Here is a 22,135-nt window from a genome sequence, read left to right on the forward strand (position 1 = left end):
AACAAAAAAGGGGGAGGGCGACGCGTGCGAATTCCCCATTTTCCCCCCCCATCCAATTTTACTATCTAAACTTTTTTTTTTTTTTTTTTTGGCAAATTACAGACATCTTTTCTAAATTTTAATATTATTATAAATATTTTTTTATTATTTAAAAAAATATAAATAAAATTTAACATTTATTTAACAATGAGTCCATTCTATTAGTTTTCAATAGGATTTCATCCAATTTTTGACAAATTGGTCAAAATACCCTTTTGAATTATGAATTATAATATTTAAATTTTATAAGATATGTTTATGGATTAATATGCTCTATGAATGATTTATTTTACCTCAAAAAAAATTATTTTTTGAAACATTTAAAAACTATCAACAATGATAAAATAGTAAATCTTTTTCATTTTTTTATATTGTTGCACCAACATTTTGAACTTCTTTGCTGTTTTTTTATCTTTTAGGCGGCATAGATCATCTTCATAAACTCTAGAGGAAACCTTTCGCTCTAGGGTTTGTCCAGCCTTAAGAGCCCCCAAAATACTAATTTTCACATAACCGTTTAGAACTTACGTTATTAATTTTTGTTTAGAGAGAGTATTCATAATTATGTCAAATTTCAATAAATATATCTATAATTTAATTAATTTCCCTTTCTTTTTTCCATTTATTTTCTCGCATTAACTCTCTCTCTCCTCTCCACACTTTTGATGTATATTCGCAATACATCATTTTCATCTTAGATGTATATATGAAATTGAAAATTAAATAATAGTATGTATAATCTTTCCCTCTCTCTCTCTGTCTCTCATACTTGATATCTTTGATATTTATTTGCAATAACATCATTTTCATCCAAGATATATGTATCAAAATTAAATGATAGTAAAATACAATGATTGTAGCGTACGAGATTTTTATATTGGAAGATTTGGAGTGGAGTATCTTTTGGCAATAGGGTTCGGTTACTAGGTATAGGCTGTCATCAGCCCTAAGATTTAAGAATCTTATAATGTGGAATAGTATTTATTTAAGGATTTTAGAGCGTGACAAATGCATTAAAAATTAGTTGGTAATAACACATTTGATGTATATGTACAAAAAAAATTACCTCACTCGGCCCTAGTAATGTGAAACGATTTCCAAAAATAACTGATCGGAGATAGATACACACGTTTAAGAAAATCTTTCCTGACATGTTTTAGATTTGGAATAAGAGGTGCTCATTTTAGAAAATTGTTGCTCAAAAATCTTTTTTATCTGAATCAGGTTTGTTCCAAATTAATTTATCATATAGAAAGTGCAGTACATTTGTCATGTAATTAATTATTTTTTATTTTTTGAATTTTTTATCAATTACACAACAATTTAAATTAAAATTTCCCCCCTTTTTGGTGGTAGAATGAGACTTCTTGTATTCCTCTTCCTCATTCTATAATTTGACTTTGGACACATGATGTGAAGTTTAAATTGAATATATCCTCTTCTGGCTCTTTGGTGGCCTGGCATTTTTTGAAGCTAGTATAATATAATGATGTAATTGATTTTATTTTATTTCTTTTCAAAAATTCGAACGGTAAATCTATGATTATTTAATTAAATATTTTGACTATAACAAAGATAATTTGAGTATAGATAAAGAAACATCAATGCGTATGTTTATGTAACAAAAATTTATATTTATGAGAATTTTTTTTTATTTTTGATACTATATATGTTATAGGGGTACTTGAAATTTAGTGCCACGTGTTTTTAAAATAGCATAATTGATTTTATATAAGTAATCTTGTTTATGAAATTAGTACTTTCATTAAATTTTGTAAGAAAAAGTGACGTGTAGAGTACATGACAGTTGAGCTTAAATGCTAAAATGTAGCTAGTTGTCAATTTTGGAGGCAAAATTGAACCACGTGCTTTGATTTTGAAATATTCAAACATCTATCCACCCGTTTGCAACCATTCTTCGCAATTATTGAAAAATTAAAAATTCATATTTTTATAAGCGAATTCAAGATTCAGAAAAATCACAACCATCATCGTACACGAAGTTTCACAATAACGGGACCTTCAACTCGGATATTTCTATCGCTCGTGATGTTAGCTCACAAGCGACCTCCAACAAAAGCAAGTGAGTCTTGAATGTGGTAATGAAGATATAAATTTCCCTTTTTCCAATCAATTACACAAAAAATAATTACTAAGCGATAAAATGATAAAAAAAAAATGATTGAAATTAATGTATCCGGCTCAATTTTTCCTCCAAAATTGGTGGCCGCTACATTTTAGTGGCCAAATCCTTATACCTTAACCGTTATGTGCTTTATACATGACTTTTCGTCCCAAAATTAACGAAAGTACTAAATTTGCAAATGCGCCAATTATATGATATAAAGTGTGTCATTTTGGAAGAGCAGGGTGCTAACTTTATAATATCCCAATATGTCACCAAAAATAATCTTCTTATATATTCATTAAGTAAGAGATTTTTTCAGTAGCACCTTAACTCGCAAGATGTGCGTGAAATAAAATATCTCTAAATACGTATATCTTTATTTATACACATTTAAACTTAAATAATTTATTTCATCGATTTTAATCAATGATTTATTTTTTCTTTTATTTGACTAAACAAACATATGTAATAGAAATAAAATTCAAGACAATAATTAAAGTTGTGCATGCTTGTGCAATAATTTCTATCTCATTTCATGGGACTATGTTGAGGATATGTTTGATTCAGGAAAAAAAAAATCTCAGCTAAGAGAAAATATATTTCAAACACAGTCTATTATTCTAAAAAATATATCTATCACATCAACTATAATCATAACACTTTTGACACATCACATTTATGTATCTTTTATTGGATACTAAAATAAAAATAAATCAAAATCAAATATGGGTGTGGTATTTATCTCATTAACACGGTCTGTAAACCATCATCTGTACACTATACTATTATAAAAAAAACTTAGTCATATCAATTTTTTATTATCTAAATTTACCATTTAATTTTTTTTTTTGTTCTTCAAGAAAAAATGGTTATAATAGTAGTTTTAATATTTTAATAAATTTATAATTATAATTTATTTTTTCACTCTAACCTCATCCCATGTTTTATTTCGTTTCACAGATTTCATTTTTTCTCTTCCTCGTATATTATATTGATTTTTTTTCACAATTTTTTTCTCTTTATCTCATACCACGATTTTTTTATATGTTCGTAAAAATTATGTGCAATAATAACTAGTTGATATTTTTTTTTTGAAAAAAAAAAAGAAGAAATAAGAGCACGTGCAATGGAAATTGTAGGTGGGAGTTCTTAATCCTGGATTGAAAAATTGCGATACCCTAGTAACTACTCAATCATAAAGGAATCGAACAAAACCTATAATTGTACGGATTTGCTGTGGATTTGTGAGACTGCACTAAACGTTGATTGGAGGACAAATCTTTGTGCGTGTATTTTTTTTTTTATAATTATATATTTCATTACATTTAAATTCAAAATCAATGAATATATATGTTTAAAAGAAAACAAAAAATCACATCATAAAAGTAGATCATATACTATAGTCATAATACTCGAATTAATTTTTTATTTAAAAAGTTTCGATCTTACCACTCAAATAAGACATCACTACATAAAACCCTCATGCTTCGTTCGCCAAAATGAAGCATTTCTTTTTCGATTTTGTAGGAGTTTTGAAATTCATTTCTCTTGCAACATTTAATTAACTTCCATGTATAAATTAATTACTATTTTAGTGGATTCGCAGCACTATTTTAATTATGTTTTTTCTTCTTAATCACTATTATCTTTAATTAATTCTTCTCGAGTTTCAATATTATATATAGAAGTTTGTCATGATCTAGTACTCCAAACACTTTTAACATGTGAATCACAAAGTTCACTAAAATTTGAGCTGCAAATACACATGTATCATGTCCGTATAATTAACTACAAAATCCATGAAATAAAATAATTAGGTAGCTAGGACGATTTAACACATGTTATTAATTTGCTTTTAATTAATCACATGAATTTAACAATTGATTACTCTAATTGGAAAACAAAATAGTCACAATCCTTAAAGACTTGCTCAAAAGTTACGTGCTCTTAATCACCTTACTAAAATATTGTAATTACTGATCTTATTAATTAGTACAAAAAGATTGAAGAATATACGTGGTTTGCTGATAATTATCAGCACTTGTAAATTTTAATGTCTTAATCACAATGAAAATAACTTTCGGCACTAATTTATTCGCAAAAATTTCCACTCTCTCACCAATTAAAATATTACTCTACAGCTTTTTAATCTGTCAATTCTCTTTTCCGTATTAAGATACCTACCATATTGAGATGATACGAGACTAATCCTAATTAATTAACTAATCGTCAACAGTAATATTATTCGGATTCCCGCAAGTTGTCGTGTAATAAAGCCACTCACAAGCAATTAATTAGTGTAATAAAATAAAATAAATTATAAAGCTAAACACCAGTCTGTTGCAAATGCTGCAGCCTAACTGTACCCTAATAATTAGGTAATGGGGTTCACTGTTGCTATTGTGGGCTGCCTGTCTCTATTTAACTGCGAGTCAACAGTCTCGTAAATTTCCACACAAGCACACTAAACCTTGAAAACACACACACACACACTTGGTAGTGTAATTTTCTTGGTAAACTCCAATATTGAAATTCAAGAAACTGGAAGGGCTTTGTTAATTAGGTCTGGGGTTGATTGTCGATCTAAAGATGTTTCCTTTACAAAGTAATGCGTTGGTGTTTGATGACATCCATGAATTTCTCGAGCAAGATAATGTGCTAGAAGATCTGCTAGCAGATTGTGCTGCTTTGGAGGGCAATGAACATACTGCTGATCAGGCCGGTGTCAAAAAGAGCGCTTCATCTGCCGGTGGAGTTCAAGAAAACAAGGAGGAGAGTAGCAGTGAGATCAAGAAAATTATGCATAGAGATATCGAAAGGCAGAGAAGGCAAGAAATGTCGGGCCTGTATGCTTCAATTCGGTCCCTTCTTCCTCTTGAATATATCAAGGTGAATAAATCAATTACAATTATATATATACTTTACCTTGATTTGATTCCTAGTGCAAAATTCGGACAACCTTTTGTTCTTTGTTTTTCCTTACATGGCATTTTAATCTCTGATCACGTGGACCAGGCAGTGAATTACATAAAGCATATGCAAAAGAAAATTGATGAAATGAAAATGAGGAGAGACAAGTTGAAGAGGTTGTCTAATTCATTAGGCCCTAGTTCTGATGCTGATCAGGAACGAAACTCGGATACCAGTGGTTCGTCCAATTGCGTGAGTGTGAATGTGGATGTTTGCCAGGGCGGAGTGGAGATCTTAATCAGCAGTAGCCTCAATGAGGGAAATTTCCCACTTTCAAAAGTTCTTGAAGATTTGCTCAGGAGAGAGCTCAATGTACTTAGCTGTGTTTCTACCAGAGCCGATGGACAGTCCGTCCACAAAATTCAGATTGAGGTGAATAACATGTACACAGCTAGTTTACAATTTTCTCAGGTTAAATACAATTTACCCTCTGTCATATGTGAAATGAGCAAATACTGCCTATGAAAAAAGAATTCGCAAAATTACCCCATTGTTTCAAAAACTGAAGCAAATTACTCTCCTATCAATGGTTTAGAAAGGAGGAGGGTAATTAATTTGCTTTATTTTCTAAAACACAGGGGTAATTTGCTATTTATTTTTCATAAAAAAAAATTTTACTCATTTCCCATATCATAGGGGGTAAATTGCATTTTTTCCCAATTTTCTCTGATAAATAATCTACAATTGTCACAACAAGATAACATTTTTCAGCAATAGGGTTTCTCTTATTATTTTTAAATATATGATTCTTTGGGTGTATATTTTTCTTTTTGATTCTTATAATATTCATCATCGCTGCAGGTCAATGATCTCAGAAGCATTGATCTAGCTGAGCTTCGAGACAGACTGGCTAATGTAATTAAGCTTGCTTAATTACGATCGGAAGCTGGAGTATGTATATCAATCGGCAGGAGAAAAATCCAGACACAGCTTCTAACTCATGATCTTGAATTTGTAAATATGAAAGTTGTTGGTTTTAGTTTCATGATGGTAGCGTCCATCTCCTGGATTTTAACATTTCATTGTTTTCTTTCATTTAATTATTTTTTTCTTTTCAGATCTCTCTCTTGTCTGTGTCCAAAAGGTTTAAACATTTTCTTTTGCTGGTATTGTGAGGGTGTTGGATTTTTCTGTTCAAATTCTTGTTAATTTGCATAAAATTGATGTCCACTCGGAGTTCATTTGGGGCATCTTGATGATCATCATCATGTGAAATTGGTCCGAATTCTTCAATCACATTGCCATTTTCATGTGTTAAACTCTGTTGAAAGTTTGTTTCTGATGAAGATAGTGAGAAGAAATTCATAGAGTTGATAAGAGAGATGACATGTGATCATAATTGAATACTCTGTTGCTCAATTACTTTATTTACAATATTATTTTTAAATTATGATGTATCGATAAACACTCATATGGTGAGAGGGACACATCCTAATACAGACATGAAATATGACAACTTTTTATAATTTTAACCACGACATAACTCTGACAGTACTATTATTATTATTATATATATATATATAAATATTTGAATATTATATAAGTATTCACATAAATCGATGCATATAGACGTAGATGTGCAATTGATTAAAAATATGTTGGTGTAATGTAAAGAAAAGTAAAATCTCTAAAAAGAAACGTAAAAGAGAAAAAGTAAATTCAAATGTCGCCTACCAATTTTTGTTAGTTTTTATCATACATACATGTGTGAAAATATATCAAAGCATAATTTATTGTATCCAAAACAATATCCAGTGTACGATCATCAAAATTAAAAAGAATTAAATCATGAAAATTTAAAAGAAAAATACAGAATCAAAATATTAATTAAAATTTAAAAGACAAAAATACTAGATAAATATACAATTAAATCTGTCCAGAAATACCGTAACACAATATATAACGAACGAGTGTGCAACAAATACACATGCATGATGTTTTAGTCTGTGCATTCTAGGTCATAATCAAGGCTGGATTCAGGATTTTATCTTTGAAGCATTTTAAATTTTTGTATGGGATTATCAATATAAATACACATATGTTTTAGTCTGTGCATTCTAGGTCATAATCAAGGCTGGATTCAGGATTTTATCTTTGAAGCATTTTAAATTTTTGTATGGGATTATCAATATATATTGTATAGGTGCTTATAATTGTGACAGGAAAAACCCTAATTTTGTTTGAAAAAGATTGATTTGTCCCTGAAAGGGCACACAATTACAATTTTACCTAGAAGAGTTGCGTATTCTTAAGCGGGTTAGGTCGCGATCCTGATTGAGTTTAACGACCCGACCCTGACAACTCGATACATGTGGAAGACGCCTATTAGACCACCAAATCCTCATTCTTACACTAGAAATACCTCTTAGTCAGTTCATTAATAGTATGTTTTTTTTACCACTCTTTACTTTCTGGTCACTTCAACTCACCAGCTCGCAAGCGACCTGCTTTCAAGACCTCAAAACCAAATATTGACTTTAAGCATTGGATGGTCTTAGTTGGAGGCCACATCAGCAAACCTAACGATCTGCTTCTTTTCTCAGGGCTCCATCACTAGTTTGGGAGAGATAGCGACCTCGAACTGCTTAGAGGACCAGTTCGTCCGACCAAGAAAATCGCATAGATTTCGAACATGATCAAATTGTAATTAGAATGTCATTAATAGACCCAACAATTTTTTAAGAAAGAATTACCTTTTGAACTTCTAAATATATTTATATATATATATTATATATATTAAGTATAATTGTGTGGATCTTACTTTTAAAGCAGCTACCAACGGAACTATGCAACTAATTAATTTATCAAACAACAAAAAACATTTTTCTGACCAAACATAATTTCAAAAAGTATCAATAAGCCTTTTTCACAGTTAGTATATATTTATAACCCACGTCCATGATCAAGTCTGAAACAAAAACCTGTATTTTCCATTTAGATATAGATCAATTACCAGGAAAAGCAAAGATACAAGAAGCCAAACTTAAATATATAGAGACAACCAAATATTAGGCAAATTAATTCCAAACAGTGCTTTTCTGAACTTAGTTTCCGTCCAAGGATGTTTGAAGTTCCTACCAAAACCCGCCGCCGCAACCACCTACCTCAAAAGAGTAGAAAAAGGGAGGGTGGAATAGTAGAGACGACCAGACCAAATTAACAACGGTTAATCACATTCGAACTCTCTTAAAAATTAAAAATTATATTTTTTTTCAAAAAAAGTATTAAAATTATATTTATGCCCCCTTAAAAAATTTACTGTTTACATCTAACTCTCTTTAATTAAGATTTAGATGAAAAATGCTGACATTAACAAAAAATGACATAATTTTTTATTTTATGTCTCATTTAATATTCTTATGTAATAATTTTATTTTTATAGAAAGAAAAATGTAATGATGTTAACCTCACTCTATATATAGATATTACATTTTATCCCTTTGTAAGTACAGAAATATACATGAGAATGTTAAATATGGAGCAAAAACTAAAAAATGTAATTTTTTTCTTTGCTAACAACAATATTTTCCGATCAAATCCTAACGAAATGGGCTAAAGTATAAACAAAATTTTTTTGAAGGAGATGTAATGTAATTTCAATTTTTTTTCTTAAAAAATATTATAATTTCACATTTTTAGACGGTGGACTAATAAATAACCCAATTAAGAATGCAATTCACAACAGCCCATCAAAAATTGCCTTTATTTTGACAAGAAATATTGGTTATACGTTAGAATTAATTACACCAGCACCTTCTTAAATATTGTAATTGAATTATAATGGGCAATTGTGGGGTATTGTTAATTTGTACGTCTAATGGAAACATCACTAACACAAAGTCTTATAATACTAATAATTAATGATTATTAAGACGAACGAGATGTGGATGCAATTAATCAAATAATAAAGATATTTTTTATAATTAATTTAGTCATATATATTGACCGGATGCTAATTACAAATACCCATTTTGTTTCAGTACATATATAAATTTAAGTGGTCCTAATACCTCAACAGCATGCAGCAAAATAAAGAAGTTAAGGCTCCATCAACGTGACTCTCAATGAAATAAAATACAGTTTATGAAAAATATAAATTAAGAATGATCCCCGGCCATCAATAATTGGTCGGATTTAATGTAATTTATCTTTTAATAATATTGTAAATGAATAAATTATCTCATTATAAAAAAAATAATAATAATTTACTCTTCTGTATTTTTAAAATAAAAATAATTTTCTCTCTATTTAAGGAGGTAAATTATTTGTATTTTTTGTTTTTCATACTTGCTCAATCAATATGTCATTAATACCATCACATTACAGGATAAAATTTATTTTAGTCCCCGACATTTAATTTCACTTTAAAATAGCCTGTCTTTTCAACTAATTTTACGTTAATCCCTTCAAATCAAACATATGCGTTCAAAAAATGCATGGGTCCAACGAATTTGGACAATCGTTCAAGGCTTGGGACGAAGCGAATGCAAATCTTGAAAGGGGGACCTGCAAAAAATGTGTTAGTACTCCAACCCTTAAATTAGTATTGGATTTGAGATTGAATGAAGTGAAAAAGTAAGTAAATTTAATTAAAAGTCGAGATATTGTGAATAAAGTTGATGAAAAGTATAGCACGTGATAATATAGTTAGAGAGAGCTTAAAATATAGTTTAGAGAGTGAAAGAGGAGTTTAAAGAGTAAGAGGGGCGTGAGAAAGGTGTCTCCCCACCTAGAGGGACCAAGGTTGTATTTATAGAAGAGTACCCCCGTCAGTTGGGGGTCTATCCAACTCCCTAGAAATTCATGGAGATTGACTGGGATGGTTAGAAAAAAGAGCAGGTCATCCTTATCCGCTGTGGGATGTGTGTTAGTAGGAGTCTTCTTTGTTTAGGGAGACCCCTTGCCTGCAAGGAGTCCTAGCCGCTAGGGGGATCCTCCTTGCTAGAGTTGATGTGGTCCAAGTGGTTGTTAACGTGTCTGGGCCTTTTGGACTGAATACTTTATTGGGCTTTAATTATGGTCCAAGTTGGGAGATGTCCCTTCTCGAGTCCAAGGATGTCCATGGTTTCCTCCCTTCTTCTTGGGTTTCTTGGGCTGTTTAAGTTGTCTAAGCTAGCCTAATTAAACTGGGACACCCTTGGCCTCCTAGGGACGTTATGGGCATGGGATGTCGTAGGCCTCCTGGTGGATGCCGTGGTTTTTCTGTTTTTTTTTTTCTTTTTATGGACTGCTCGGGTACCTTTTGTCTAACTTATTTTTATGCTCATCATAAACTATTTTCTCCAACCCATTTATTCAATTTTTTATTTGAAAAATTCGATAAGTTCATTAAATTAACAATAATTATAATAATATATCATTGGTCAAGTTATTATTTGAGGACCAACGATAATTATTTCAATTAAGACGGTTATATTTTTTAAGTTTAAAAATAGAAGGATAAATTGTAATTAAAAACAAAAAGTGAATGATAAATGATGTTATGTAATAAAAAAATATTTTGTAAGGATAATATAGAAAAATCACTCATTAGAGGAATTAATTTGGAGTGAGTTGAAAAGATAAAAATTATTTTAAATTATACTTCTTTTACTTAATGAAATTTACCTTTACTGAAAAAAAAAACTATTTTAAATTAAAATAAAAAAATTAAGAACTAAAATGAATTTTACCCTACCATTACAGTTTACATAATATTATAAGTGCGTTCTCCCAGTAGGTGTAATAATTTCAATGTAATTGACCGATCGATGCAATGATATTCCTGCATTCACATTAAGTACATATAGCTTGTATTCATTCTTCACTGTGGATACGTATGTCTCGGACACGCATATGTAAACCTATTTTCATATGAGGGAAACCAACGTGCTTGAAAATTAATTAAAGTATATATATATATATATATATATATATATATCGTGATCCAGGCCTCAATATCGACCTTTTGTCTAAGATGAAAATCAATAATTTTCCAGTCAAAATATTTTCTATCGGCCTTTTTTTTCATATATAGAATATCGACCTTTCCTTGAAACGGAGATCTATAAAGAAAAGCATTTCGTTTTATTTTTATAATTAAGAAATTTATATGATAAAAGATCATATCTATAGTATTTTTGAAAATTTTCTTTGTGATTAGATAATGAATATCCTTTAAATTCTTTTTGTTTTTTGGAATCAATTAATTGGTCCTTTTCATATGAATGTCATTTTCTTAAATTTTCCTTTTTAGCTATACGACGCCGATGAACTTTATTTCGCCATTTTTCTGGTATTAATCTAAACCATCTGATCTCAGATAAATCGTATTGATAATGTCCTCTTAACCAATTTTTTCATTGATTCATTTCATAACTCCAAAGTTTCTTATCCCCTAATGATAGCAACAATATCCAAATACCAAATCCGACTTCTATATACTCCCCGCAAAGTGGAAGAAACTTTTGGGAAGGTCAAAAAAAGAACGTCTTCTTCCAACATAAGAAATTATATATATATATATATATAGGTGATAATTAATTGGTATAAAAGCATTATATATGACCTAATGCCCCTAAACATAAGCTCAAAAGCAGCTTGTTCGGACAAAATGAGCTGTAACTGTTTATTATATATGTTTAATTATAAATTTACAAAGAAATGTAGGGTAATTTATTACAAGTTGTTTGTCATGAATAAATGTATTATGCATGACAACTCAAATTAATTAGCCATCAATGTGTAGAGACTTTGTAAAGCAATCATTGTTGATGAGGAGTATACCTGATTTTTATAAGCCTCAAAAATTTTCTTTGCTGGCAGGATACATCTCTAAACAAATTCATGGACCATTAGTTAAAACGGACAATATCTAAAGAGAGTTTTTTCGATTAATATTTGTAGAGATTTGGGCATTGGGTATATGTTGTTTTTCGATACAACAAGATACAATATTAATTAGTGAGAAAATATTAAGTAATAATTTTTTAATTAATTATTAATTTATAAGTAACAATGATCACAATATAATTTTTAAAAATTTATATAAGTTCCCGCTATAATAATTAAGTGACATCTAACATAAATTAATGTAGTGGCCACTGCGTATACATTTTTTGTCAGGAAAATTGCAACTTTTAAACCAATAAATATAGGAGGTAACAATTTGGTCATTTGAAATCATTGTGGCATTTTAGTCCAGCAATTAAAACAAAATAAAAATTTGACGACAATTATGATCGAAAATTCATAAATTGGCGCGTGGAATGCACAACACATACATTTTTCCGGCCAACTTATTGAATTTGTGACCAAAATTGCCATTTTTTTGAATTGCATGAACAAATACCTTAATTGATTCAACAAGACCAAAATTACTACTGAAATTGCAAATTTTCCTTTCTTGTCACCACCATTAGCAATTTCCCTTGAGTTCATACTCTCCCAGAAGCATTGAGATTCAATTATGTCTGTCATGAGTATCACGAAACTGCACTAGTCTTATGATCATAACCCGAACTTAATTCAGACCGAAACTCAAATTCTTGCAAAAAAAGTCAAGAAAATCTAACATTTACGGGCATGTCGGCTACCATGAAATAGGAAGTTCCCAGCAATATATTAGCTGCAATAGATATTTCAGGATCTTGCTGATTGATACGCTCCAGCTCCCAAATGTTATTTAGCAATCGTAGTAATCACGTAAACCAGACTCTCTCGAATCACAGGTAGATCAACGCTTGTGACATCATCGACCTGCAGCCATCATGATAAATATAAGAGTATATGAAATTAAGAGAGAAAATTATATAAGCCCAAAAATCATATATATATATATATGAAATAATTACAATCCTCACTCCTGACATATGATATAATTACATCTAAATCCCTTATAGTTTGAAAAATTACATCTAGCACCTATGAAGTTTGCTTCCATCTAACAAATAAATCCTTCCGTTACTCAAAATTCACTACATTTGTTGATATTAACCAAAAAATAGAATGAAATTGATATTCACCTTCGATTAACTTATTACTAACTTATTACAAGTCAAATAATTTTTTTTTATATACTTTCTCACATGCATTAACGCTTGAAAATATATGAGGGTAATTTGATCATAAAAAGACTTATCTGACCTGCAATAAATAAGTAATAAATCAATTAGACGTAAATATAGATTTTTTTTAATTTTTTTTGTTAATATCTATAAATTCGGTGAATTTTGACTGCCGCATTAACTTATCTGTTAGACCTCTTCCAAGCAAATGCGCAATAGCTTTTGAAAGTGGGAAATCTCCCTGGTTGAAGCTACTGCTCATTAAGATCTCCACTGCGCCGTGGAAACCGTTCACGGTCACGCAATTGGACGAACCACTCATCATATCCGAGTTCTGATCCTCAGCATAAGTATTAGCCGGGCCTGATGAATTAGACAACCTTTTCAACTTGTCTCTCCTCATTTTCATTTCTTCAATTTTCTTTTGCATATGTTTTACGTAATTCACCGCCTGACCCACGTGATCGGATGCACAGCGCTTTCCCTGGAGATATTCAAATCACACCTTAGTAAACTTCTATTAATTCAAGAGGGTACATTACAATATTATGTAGATGAAATGATGTAATCCAGAAGCTTGAAACTGTCCACTTTTTTAGTACAATATTTAAAAATTGTGGAAAAAGAAAAAAACAGGAAGAGGTGGATGGAAATTTGAAGTTCACAATAAAAAATGGATCAAAACCTATAGGAGACTATCAAATTGAGGTGGTTATTGGGCAGATTAATAATTTCCCAACAACGAGAAATGTTTATAAATATGTCAAATTTTAGAGGAGGTCATTGTGAATTGTGATTCACCCTAATTCAAGAAAAAATGGCATGACGAAGCACAATTGAATGTTAACACAGATGTCGCGTTCAAAGATGATCAGTGCGGCGCTTCAATTGCTGCTAGTGAGCAAAATAGAACCGTGGTTGTGCTAGAAGCTCATTAAATCTTCACTTATGATGCTGCACTTGCTGAACTTCAAGCCATCAAAATTGCATCCGTGAAGATGAACAAACTGAATGCTGAATTCACCATTTTCGAATCGGATCTGCCACCGCAGCTAAATGGATCAAAAACCGGGAAGAAGATCTAGGTTGACCCTGCGGCCCTTCTTGATGTGTCAAAAATCATAAAAAGTTGGGACTTTAGGAAAATTCCCCACTTATGTAATAGATTTCCACATGAAAGTTGCCAAATGGGCTCACGGTGCAAATTGGGATGGTCCAATCCCACGGAAAATCTTGTCTCAATCAAGATTGATTGAATCAAATCAATCACAGAAAAACTCCATTATTAGACCACGTTGATGTTTAAATGAATATTACGAGATCAAAAAAACAAAAGAAAGAAAGTTACAATTCGACGTATAGATCACCTTGGTATATTCTTGAGGAAGAAGGGATCGAATTGAGGCGTACAGGCCCGACATTTCTTGCCTTCTCTGCCTTTCGGTATCTCTATGCATAATTTTCTTAGTGTGAGTGCTGCCCTCATCCATGTTTGCTTGAACTGCTACAGATGATGAAGCTTTTCTTTGCCTTTCCTTGACGCCCTTATTAAAAGTGATCAGTTCATTGCCCTGAGAAGGAGCATAATCTGTCAGCAGATCTTCCAGGGACTTTCTTGCTCAAGAAAATAAGAAGGGTGCAGATCAATCTCTGTTGGAGTTTATTAATTACACTAAGGGAGTGCGTGTCTGTGTGTGTCTTCAAACTATATATATATATATATATATAGATATATATACAAGTCTGGCAAGAAGTGAGTGAATGTGAACCCCAACTACCAATCCTTTTCAAAACTCGTGATGAGTTAATGTCGTTGCGTTTGAAATCGTGAGCTTGAGGATTCACACTTGAACAGTGGGGTGGCAGTGAACTCGCATGTGACTTGTCCGGGTATTTTTCGCATGCAATATTTGCAATTCCCTCGAGTTCTTACAATGCATCGATACTTTCAAAAATTACGTTGTGTAATAATCAATATATGATATTGAATTCAAACTTAAAGTAAGAGATGACACTTTGTGGAGCACCGTGGCTGACACATTCTAGATAACATAATTTTTATTAGTTTAAATGCATTTTTAGTTGGATAATTTTTTACCAGCACATGTAAAACAATTAATTTTTTTTTTCTTTTAGGTTTGGTGTAATTATACGTAAATCCACTATGATTTGAAAGATTACATTTAATACCTATGAGGTTTGCTTTCATCTGATAAATAATTATCTCTTCTAATTAAAATTTATCAATTTTGTTGATATTAACACAAAAAAAGTAAGATTACATTTGGATTGATGGATTTGGATTTGAGGGAAGGATTTTGAGAATATATTTCAAATGAATCCATTTGAAAAAAATTTGAAATCCATCAGTATTCGATGAAACATAGTTCAACATTAAAATTGAAGGATTTGAAATCCTTTAAATTTAGAATTATCCAAACAAACACAAAGAATTTGTTGTGATGATTTCAAATCCTTCAATCCAAATACAACTTAAATGAAAATAGATATTTACCCTCGATTGACTTATTACTGACTTATTATAGGTCAAATATTTTTTTTTTCAACTAAATTATCCTTATAACGATGAATATATACCTCCCTTTATGTATTAACATGTAAAGACATATGAAGGTAGGTAATTTGATTATAAAGATATTTATTTGATTTATAATAATTCAGTAATAAGTCAATTAAATATAAATATAGATTTTTTTGTTAAATTAAAATCATTTTAAATATAAATTGTGCATTCTAGTCAAAGTGAAGCAGGGAATAGTTTCGGGCCAGCAGGACGTGACAAAAAGTTTTGTTATGTCGGTCGCAATTTGACAATTTGCATCAATTAACGTCGTACAATTTAGCTTTACTTTAAGATTAAATAACACGTGCATTTATGTATTTTCTTTTTGTAACAATTTCATTTTTAACATACGAACTAAAGATATATTAGAAAAAAGAAACAAGAAACAACAACCACAACAATAACTACTCTAGAAAAGAAAAATTCTAATTCAAATTGAATTTGGTTAAATTTGAACAGATCTTATAGTAAGTATAATATATTTATTATATAATTGGTATCTAGTTTAAATAGAGTGATCAATCTCGTAACACTAAACACTTCAAGAAATTTGCAAATTATCCGAGTCGACCGAACACGAATGACTTCATCCGTTATATAGCATATTCGATGTACTCTCGATCGATGGAGTTTTAATGTCACATTGTTCGATAGGATTGATTTAAGTAAATTACTCTTCCAAATACATCCTTCGAATGCTAAGCATGCACTATTTGCCAAATTTCTTCTTTTTTTTATTTTCAAATCGATTATTTAATTTTAGTATTAGAAAATAATAACTAGAACCTATTGAATAATCTTCAAAATCGCGTTTGTTGAATTCAAAAATTTTCGAGTCTTAGACATTATTCCATTTGAAACCAAATAGCTCACGAAGACAACCTTGGACCTGAGACCTCGTATCAAATGCTACATTCTGGAAATTGACATCAAGAACAAATTAAAATGAGGCTCTCTGCGGTGTCTACAGTTCAATTTACCGATCAAATATGTAAGTGGAGATTTTTTTTTTAGGGAAAAAAAACTGGAATTTAATATTGAATTTGATTCGGTTATTTGATGTCAATTATCAAACTATCATACTCTATAGGTTGGATTTTATTCTGATATTTCAAATATAAATTGTATGGATGTAAATGAGTTATTCGTAAATGATCTATGTGTTGGGTAACTTTGGGTTTGTATTTTCAATTTCAAAAAATAAAATAATATAAATTTGATCGAAATGAATTAATTCTAGAGCAATTGACATATGTTCTGTTCAAGAGCCACTTAACAGAAAATACAAATAAATTTTGGGATAATGACATCGTTCTTCAGTAAAATTTAATATAATTAAACGTAAATTTTTTGATCACACTATGACGTTTGTTTCCATTCAACAAATAAATTCATCTATTAGTAAAATTTATTAAATTTGCCTACATCAACAAAAAGAATAAATGAAAATTCATATTTATTTTCGATTGATTTACAGATATATTGTGAGTCAAACATATCTTTTCTAGTCAAACTTTTTATCTAACCTCAAGAAAGATGGCATAATTATCCCATAAATTTATACCGCGTGTTGCCTTTCAACTTGCGGAACACGTGAAAAAAAATTCACATTTTCCTGTACGTTTTACCAACAGTATTTATTTACATGTAAGTGCATTCATACGACAATCACAAAAGCTTTTACCATCAATTTAACCAAGTGAGATGTTGTCGGCCGCTGGAATGGCCCCTGCATTCACACCATGCCATTAGCCCAATTTTACACCAATTTTACACGCGCGTGTCTCAAATACATACGTATAGAAATGTTTTGGTAAAACTCATGTCGTTATACATAGTACGACAGCCCAACCACCACTTCTAAGAGATTGCACTTTTAGGACAAGGATCATATTCAGCAACAAACTCTCTGCTGTATATATACCATGAATGGATTTTGACAAAACTGAAAGCAAAGCTTAAGAATTGCAAGAGCAATCATCGATAAGAGTCTTGAACGTTTAAGCTCTCTGCTGTATATATATACTCACCGTTTAAGCTCATGGTCTGAACGAAACACCAGTTCGGCCTTCAATTTTTGCCTACAAGAGTCTTGAACGTTTTATGGCTCCACAGTTCAGGCTATTGCAACGAACTGCTCATGTCACCTTGTACATAAGATTGCTTATGTTTAAAAGTACAAAAAGCTTCAGGTTAATCTTCTTGAAGCACTTAGGCATGAAATAGAACTCATTGCTAGTATTCATCAGCTTGTGTTGTCTGTGCCAAAGGCCCTTTCGGATCTGTCTCACCATCAATTTTAGCCATGAATGAAACAAAGCTATAAAATCGTCCAACTGTGTAATAACATGCAGATATTCCTCGGATTCAACCTTCAAACAAATAAGTTACTGCGACTTGAGCACTATTAGAATCATCTCATCTCCAAAAACATTTACAAAAAGGAATGTATAAGAGAAGAAACAGGATTAAAGTCGATAAGCATAATAGTAGAGAACATCTTCAAATACCATTTGCAGAAGTTACAGTAAGTAGTCAAAATAGGGCCATTGAAAGTGGATCAACCCAACTCCCAAATCATACGGATGAAGTAGCGATAGCAAGTATTATAACGAAATTACAGGCAAAAAGATGAAATGCCGCTTCATGATCACTGCAACCTCATACTTCATGGTAATGATTCAGAATCCTTCAGTAAACAGCAAGCATAAAGGACATGAAACTGCAATACCAACGAACTACTATTTCCACACGCTAGGCCTTTACAAAATCAAGAAGATTTTAGAGATCAGCAGAAAAAATGGCCAGTAGAGATTTGAGAAAATCCGGGAAAAGATTTCTTAAAGCAATCCAGATAGCAACAACATGACCATAAAGAGCCATCAAATGTGTCACAAGATCTCCAATCAAAACTATGCTAGACCTCAACCTGCCCCTTTGGAGAATACACCACAGGATCGAATATCAAGAACTTATCAGGCTCTGCCAAGCAGATGCATTAATTTTTTATTGATATTTGCTGAAATAAATAGAAAGAGCATTTCAGCGGAAGTTTTTGTCTACACCACTTCGGCCATTTCCATTCAACCATAGCATTACATTCCCTGTGAATAATACCATGCCAGGACTTTGAAAAATGCCCGACCTTGTACCATCCTCTTTATTTCTGATCGTACCAAAAAAATGCTACATTCTCTTTTTTTGTGAGTGTATCAAAATGATTATCTACTTCAGCAATTTTCTTAATATGCAATAATTTGGGATCTTTTGAGACTATCTAGACATATTTCTGCTATCAATTTTAAGAAAAACATCAAATGGAAACCTGTGCTATGCATTGAAGTGTATATGATTGCACTCATGTAGATAACTGGGCTGACCTGTACAAGTTTTAGAAAGATGTAATAACAGCTCCTGTATGGAAAATCAATTCTCTTAAAATTGCTTTTATAAACATTTGGTAATTTTACAACTTTAATTGGCCACCACAATGAAAAACAAAAAGGATGATCAATAAGGAATCACATTAACATCCAATGTTTTGTGGCATTTATAAAACTAAAGAGGAGAATAGAGCCAGGCGAATGGACCAAGTTCCCAGTTCCAAAATAGCTCCTAGGTAAAAATGACAAAAGAATAACTAATAGAACTATAGAAAAACATTGGAACAGCCACGTATAGAAATGCTGATTACTGCTCAAGAAGTATGTAAAAAAAAAAATTGCTGAAATCCATTCTATTGATGCATTCGTAATTTGATAATTCTCTTTCTTTACATAAATTGTTTCACAAAGGTAAGCAATGGTCTACAACAAGTTCCAATTTCTTCATGGACGAGTAGGCGATAAACTGAAACTCACCGGACCTTCTTGTGAGACTTAAATGGGAAGCGAGAAGGAGGGGAAGGTGAAAATTCAACTGGTAGCTGGGGAGATGCTAAATCTCCCGACAGCATACCCACCACCTCTTTCATTGAAGGTCGGCGGCAAGGTGATTTCTGCAGGCAAAGCAGTGCCACTGTGATACATAGCAGTGCTTGCTCTTTATTTAAAGATTGAATGTTCTGATCCACCAAATCAAGAAGCTTCCCAGCACGGGCAAGATGCCGAGCCCATGATAGGAGATTGGCTCGTTGGAACTCTGACATGGGTGAACCTGTCACCTGAAGTGGCCTCCGTCCTGCAACAAGAACTAATAGCAGAACCCCAAAGCTATAGACGTCACATTTCTCAGATACATCACCACCACCCCCGTACTCTGGTGCAATGTAGCAAACAGTTCCTCTCATACTTGGTGTGCTACTGATACCTCCACTTCTTGGTATCTCCCCACTAACTGAATCATAACTATTTTTCCGTGCTTTCCAAAGCTCACCACTGAAACCATCCAACCACCAGTCCATGCTACCCCTACTACCCCTGCTCCTGCTCCTGCTTCGTTTCTTCTTTCTATCAGCATACAGTTCATCATCCCTTGGCCACCAACTTTCACTATGACAATCATCACTAACTGACCCTTGAACTTGTTTTTTCTTCTTCTTCTTTTTCTTCCTCTCCAGCTCTTCACAGTACTCCTCCTTCCACCACTCCCTTGCAGGTCTTCTCTTGTCTTTCTTCACATTCTTTTCATCATCCAGTGATACCCACCAATCTAACTGCCTTCTTTTTTTCTTCTTCTTCTCCATTTTCCTCACCATCCGAGAGCTTGAAGAAGCACCAATCCAGTCACTTTTTGGTCTCTCCTTCTTGATCTCATTCCCAATCCATTCCATCACATAATCTTTAACAGTGCCTGATTCCGCATCTACCGAGGTATCTTGCTTCCACCACCAATCTTTGCCTGAAACACTCTTCTTCTTCTTCTTCGACCCACTCTTATCTCCCGTACTCTCCATGCTCAACCTATCAAAGTTCCCCTCTGAGACACTTGCCTTCTCCAAACCATCAGATGGGGAAGCCATTGCCGCCACAGTTCTTGGTGACACCACCGGAGCTGCCTCTGCCTCTGGTGATAACTCCACCCCCACCACAGTGTCCGGTGAAGCCTCAACCCTAACAACCACACTCTCCGGTGACATCTCAAGACCCCCAAGCTGATGGACATTATTAGCTTCCTCAAACCCACTCGTCGTAATCACACTTTCTGTCTCCACCACAGATCCATTATCCTCCACCCCGTTCCCCAAACTGCCCTCCTTTTTCACCTCACCTTCCACAATATTATTATCCTCCACCTTAAACCTCGCCAACCCAAAATCACCGATCTTAGCATTAAAACCCCCATCCAACAAAATATTACTCGGCTTAATATCACCATGAATAATTGGCGGATCGCAATAATGATGCAAGTATTCCAACCCTCTGGCTATGTTAAGAGCAATCGAGAACCTCTTATCCCAATTCCTTAACTCTTCACTTTTTTTATGAAAAAGACAATCTTGCAAGCTACCGTTTTCCATAAGCTCATAAATCAAAAGCATCCGGCGCTTCCTGGGGTTCGATGAAAAACCCATAACAGAAACAATATACTTACAGTCAATCTTTGAGGAAAAGAGCAGCTCATTTTGAAACTCACGCTCACCCTGCAAAGACCCCGAATCCATAAGCTTGACAGCAACATGGGAGGAGGTAAAAATCGAGTCTTTGGATACGTCACGGCCGGGCTTCAACTCAGCACGATAGACGGAGCCGAACCCCCCTTGGCCGAGTCGAAGAGAAGGGGAGAAATTAGAGGTAGCGCGGCGGAGTAGGGAGTAGGAGAGCCGATGGGGGGGTTTCTTGGAGTCGGTGTCGGAGGCGGAAGGCGCGGTACGTTTCTTGCTGATTTTACGGAAGCAAAGGACCAGCAAGAGTAAACAAGAAAACCCCGCAGTTAACCCGCCGGCCAGAGGTGGGATGAGGTGATTGGTCCGGTGGTGCGACGCCGGGCCCGGCGTCGGAGACAGGAGGTGGCGGGAGGGCATATCAGTAATTTCAGTGGCGTTAATGAGTACAACTCATAACAGAGCGAGGAGAGAGGAGAGCGCAAAAAGGGCAGAGTGAAAAAAGAGATAGAGACAAGTGATTGTTTGTGGGAATGGAATTGAATTATCACTCAGCTTCACACTGAAGCTCTCTCTCTCTCTCTCTCTCTCTCTCTCTCTCTCTCTCATTTTGCGTCCTTTTTGTTTGGATTTGTATTTCTCAATCTTGAGGGAGTCAAAGGCTTTTGATTTTCTTTCTTTTTCTTTTTTTTTCTTTTTTGGTTTTTCCCCAAATAAATGTTCTTCCTTTATGTGTTTTGTCTAATATTTTACTAGAACTAATATGAATTTTTTACAGATAAAAATACTTATTTTGTACATTAAAAAAAAATAGTTTTTTTATTTGT

General features: G+C 32.8%; 3 protein-coding genes across 5 annotated transcripts; 1 reads left to right on the forward strand and 2 right to left on the reverse strand.

Annotated features, from left to right (window-relative positions):
* On the forward strand, positions 5,168–6,384 carry LOC105160723 (transcription factor bHLH126-like). The gene is made up of 2 exons (XM_020693541.1): positions 5,168–5,509; positions 5,939–6,384. The coding sequence occupies exons 1-2, from the start codon at positions 5,204–5,206 to the stop codon at positions 6,008–6,010; spliced, it is 378 nt and encodes a 125-aa protein (XP_020549200.1). The 5' UTR covers positions 5,168–5,203; the 3' UTR covers positions 6,011–6,384.
* Positions 12,245–14,869, reverse strand: LOC105160541 (transcription factor bHLH36). Of its 3 annotated transcripts, none has more exons than XM_011077969.2 (3): positions 14,550–14,869; positions 13,378–13,666; positions 12,245–12,874 (listed from the first exon to the last, which is right to left on the reverse strand). In XM_011077969.2, the coding sequence occupies exons 1-3, from the start codon at positions 14,670–14,672 to the stop codon at positions 12,867–12,869; spliced, it is 420 nt and encodes a 139-aa protein (XP_011076271.1). In that variant the 5' UTR covers positions 14,673–14,869; the 3' UTR covers positions 12,245–12,866. The 3 variants fall into 3 exon arrangements, with proteins under 3 accessions (XP_011076271.1, XP_011076270.1, XP_020548864.1); XM_011077968.2 differs by having other exon boundaries at positions 13,365–13,666; XM_020693205.1 differs by lacking the exon at positions 12,245–12,874 and having other exon boundaries at positions 13,242–13,666.
* LOC105160543 (receptor-like serine/threonine-protein kinase At4g25390) lies at positions 19,476–21,924 on the reverse strand. Its single transcript, XM_011077970.2, has one exon. It carries the CDS (start codon positions 21,726–21,728, stop codon positions 19,623–19,625), a length of 2,106 nt encoding a protein of 701 aa, XP_011076272.1. The 5' UTR covers positions 21,729–21,924; the 3' UTR covers positions 19,476–19,622.

Source organism: Sesamum indicum, linkage group LG4, assembly GCF_000512975.1.
Source record: "Sesamum indicum cultivar Zhongzhi No. 13 linkage group LG4, S_indicum_v1.0, whole genome shotgun sequence".
In the NCBI taxonomy this organism is placed as follows: domain Eukaryota; kingdom Viridiplantae; phylum Streptophyta; class Magnoliopsida; order Lamiales; family Pedaliaceae; genus Sesamum; species Sesamum indicum.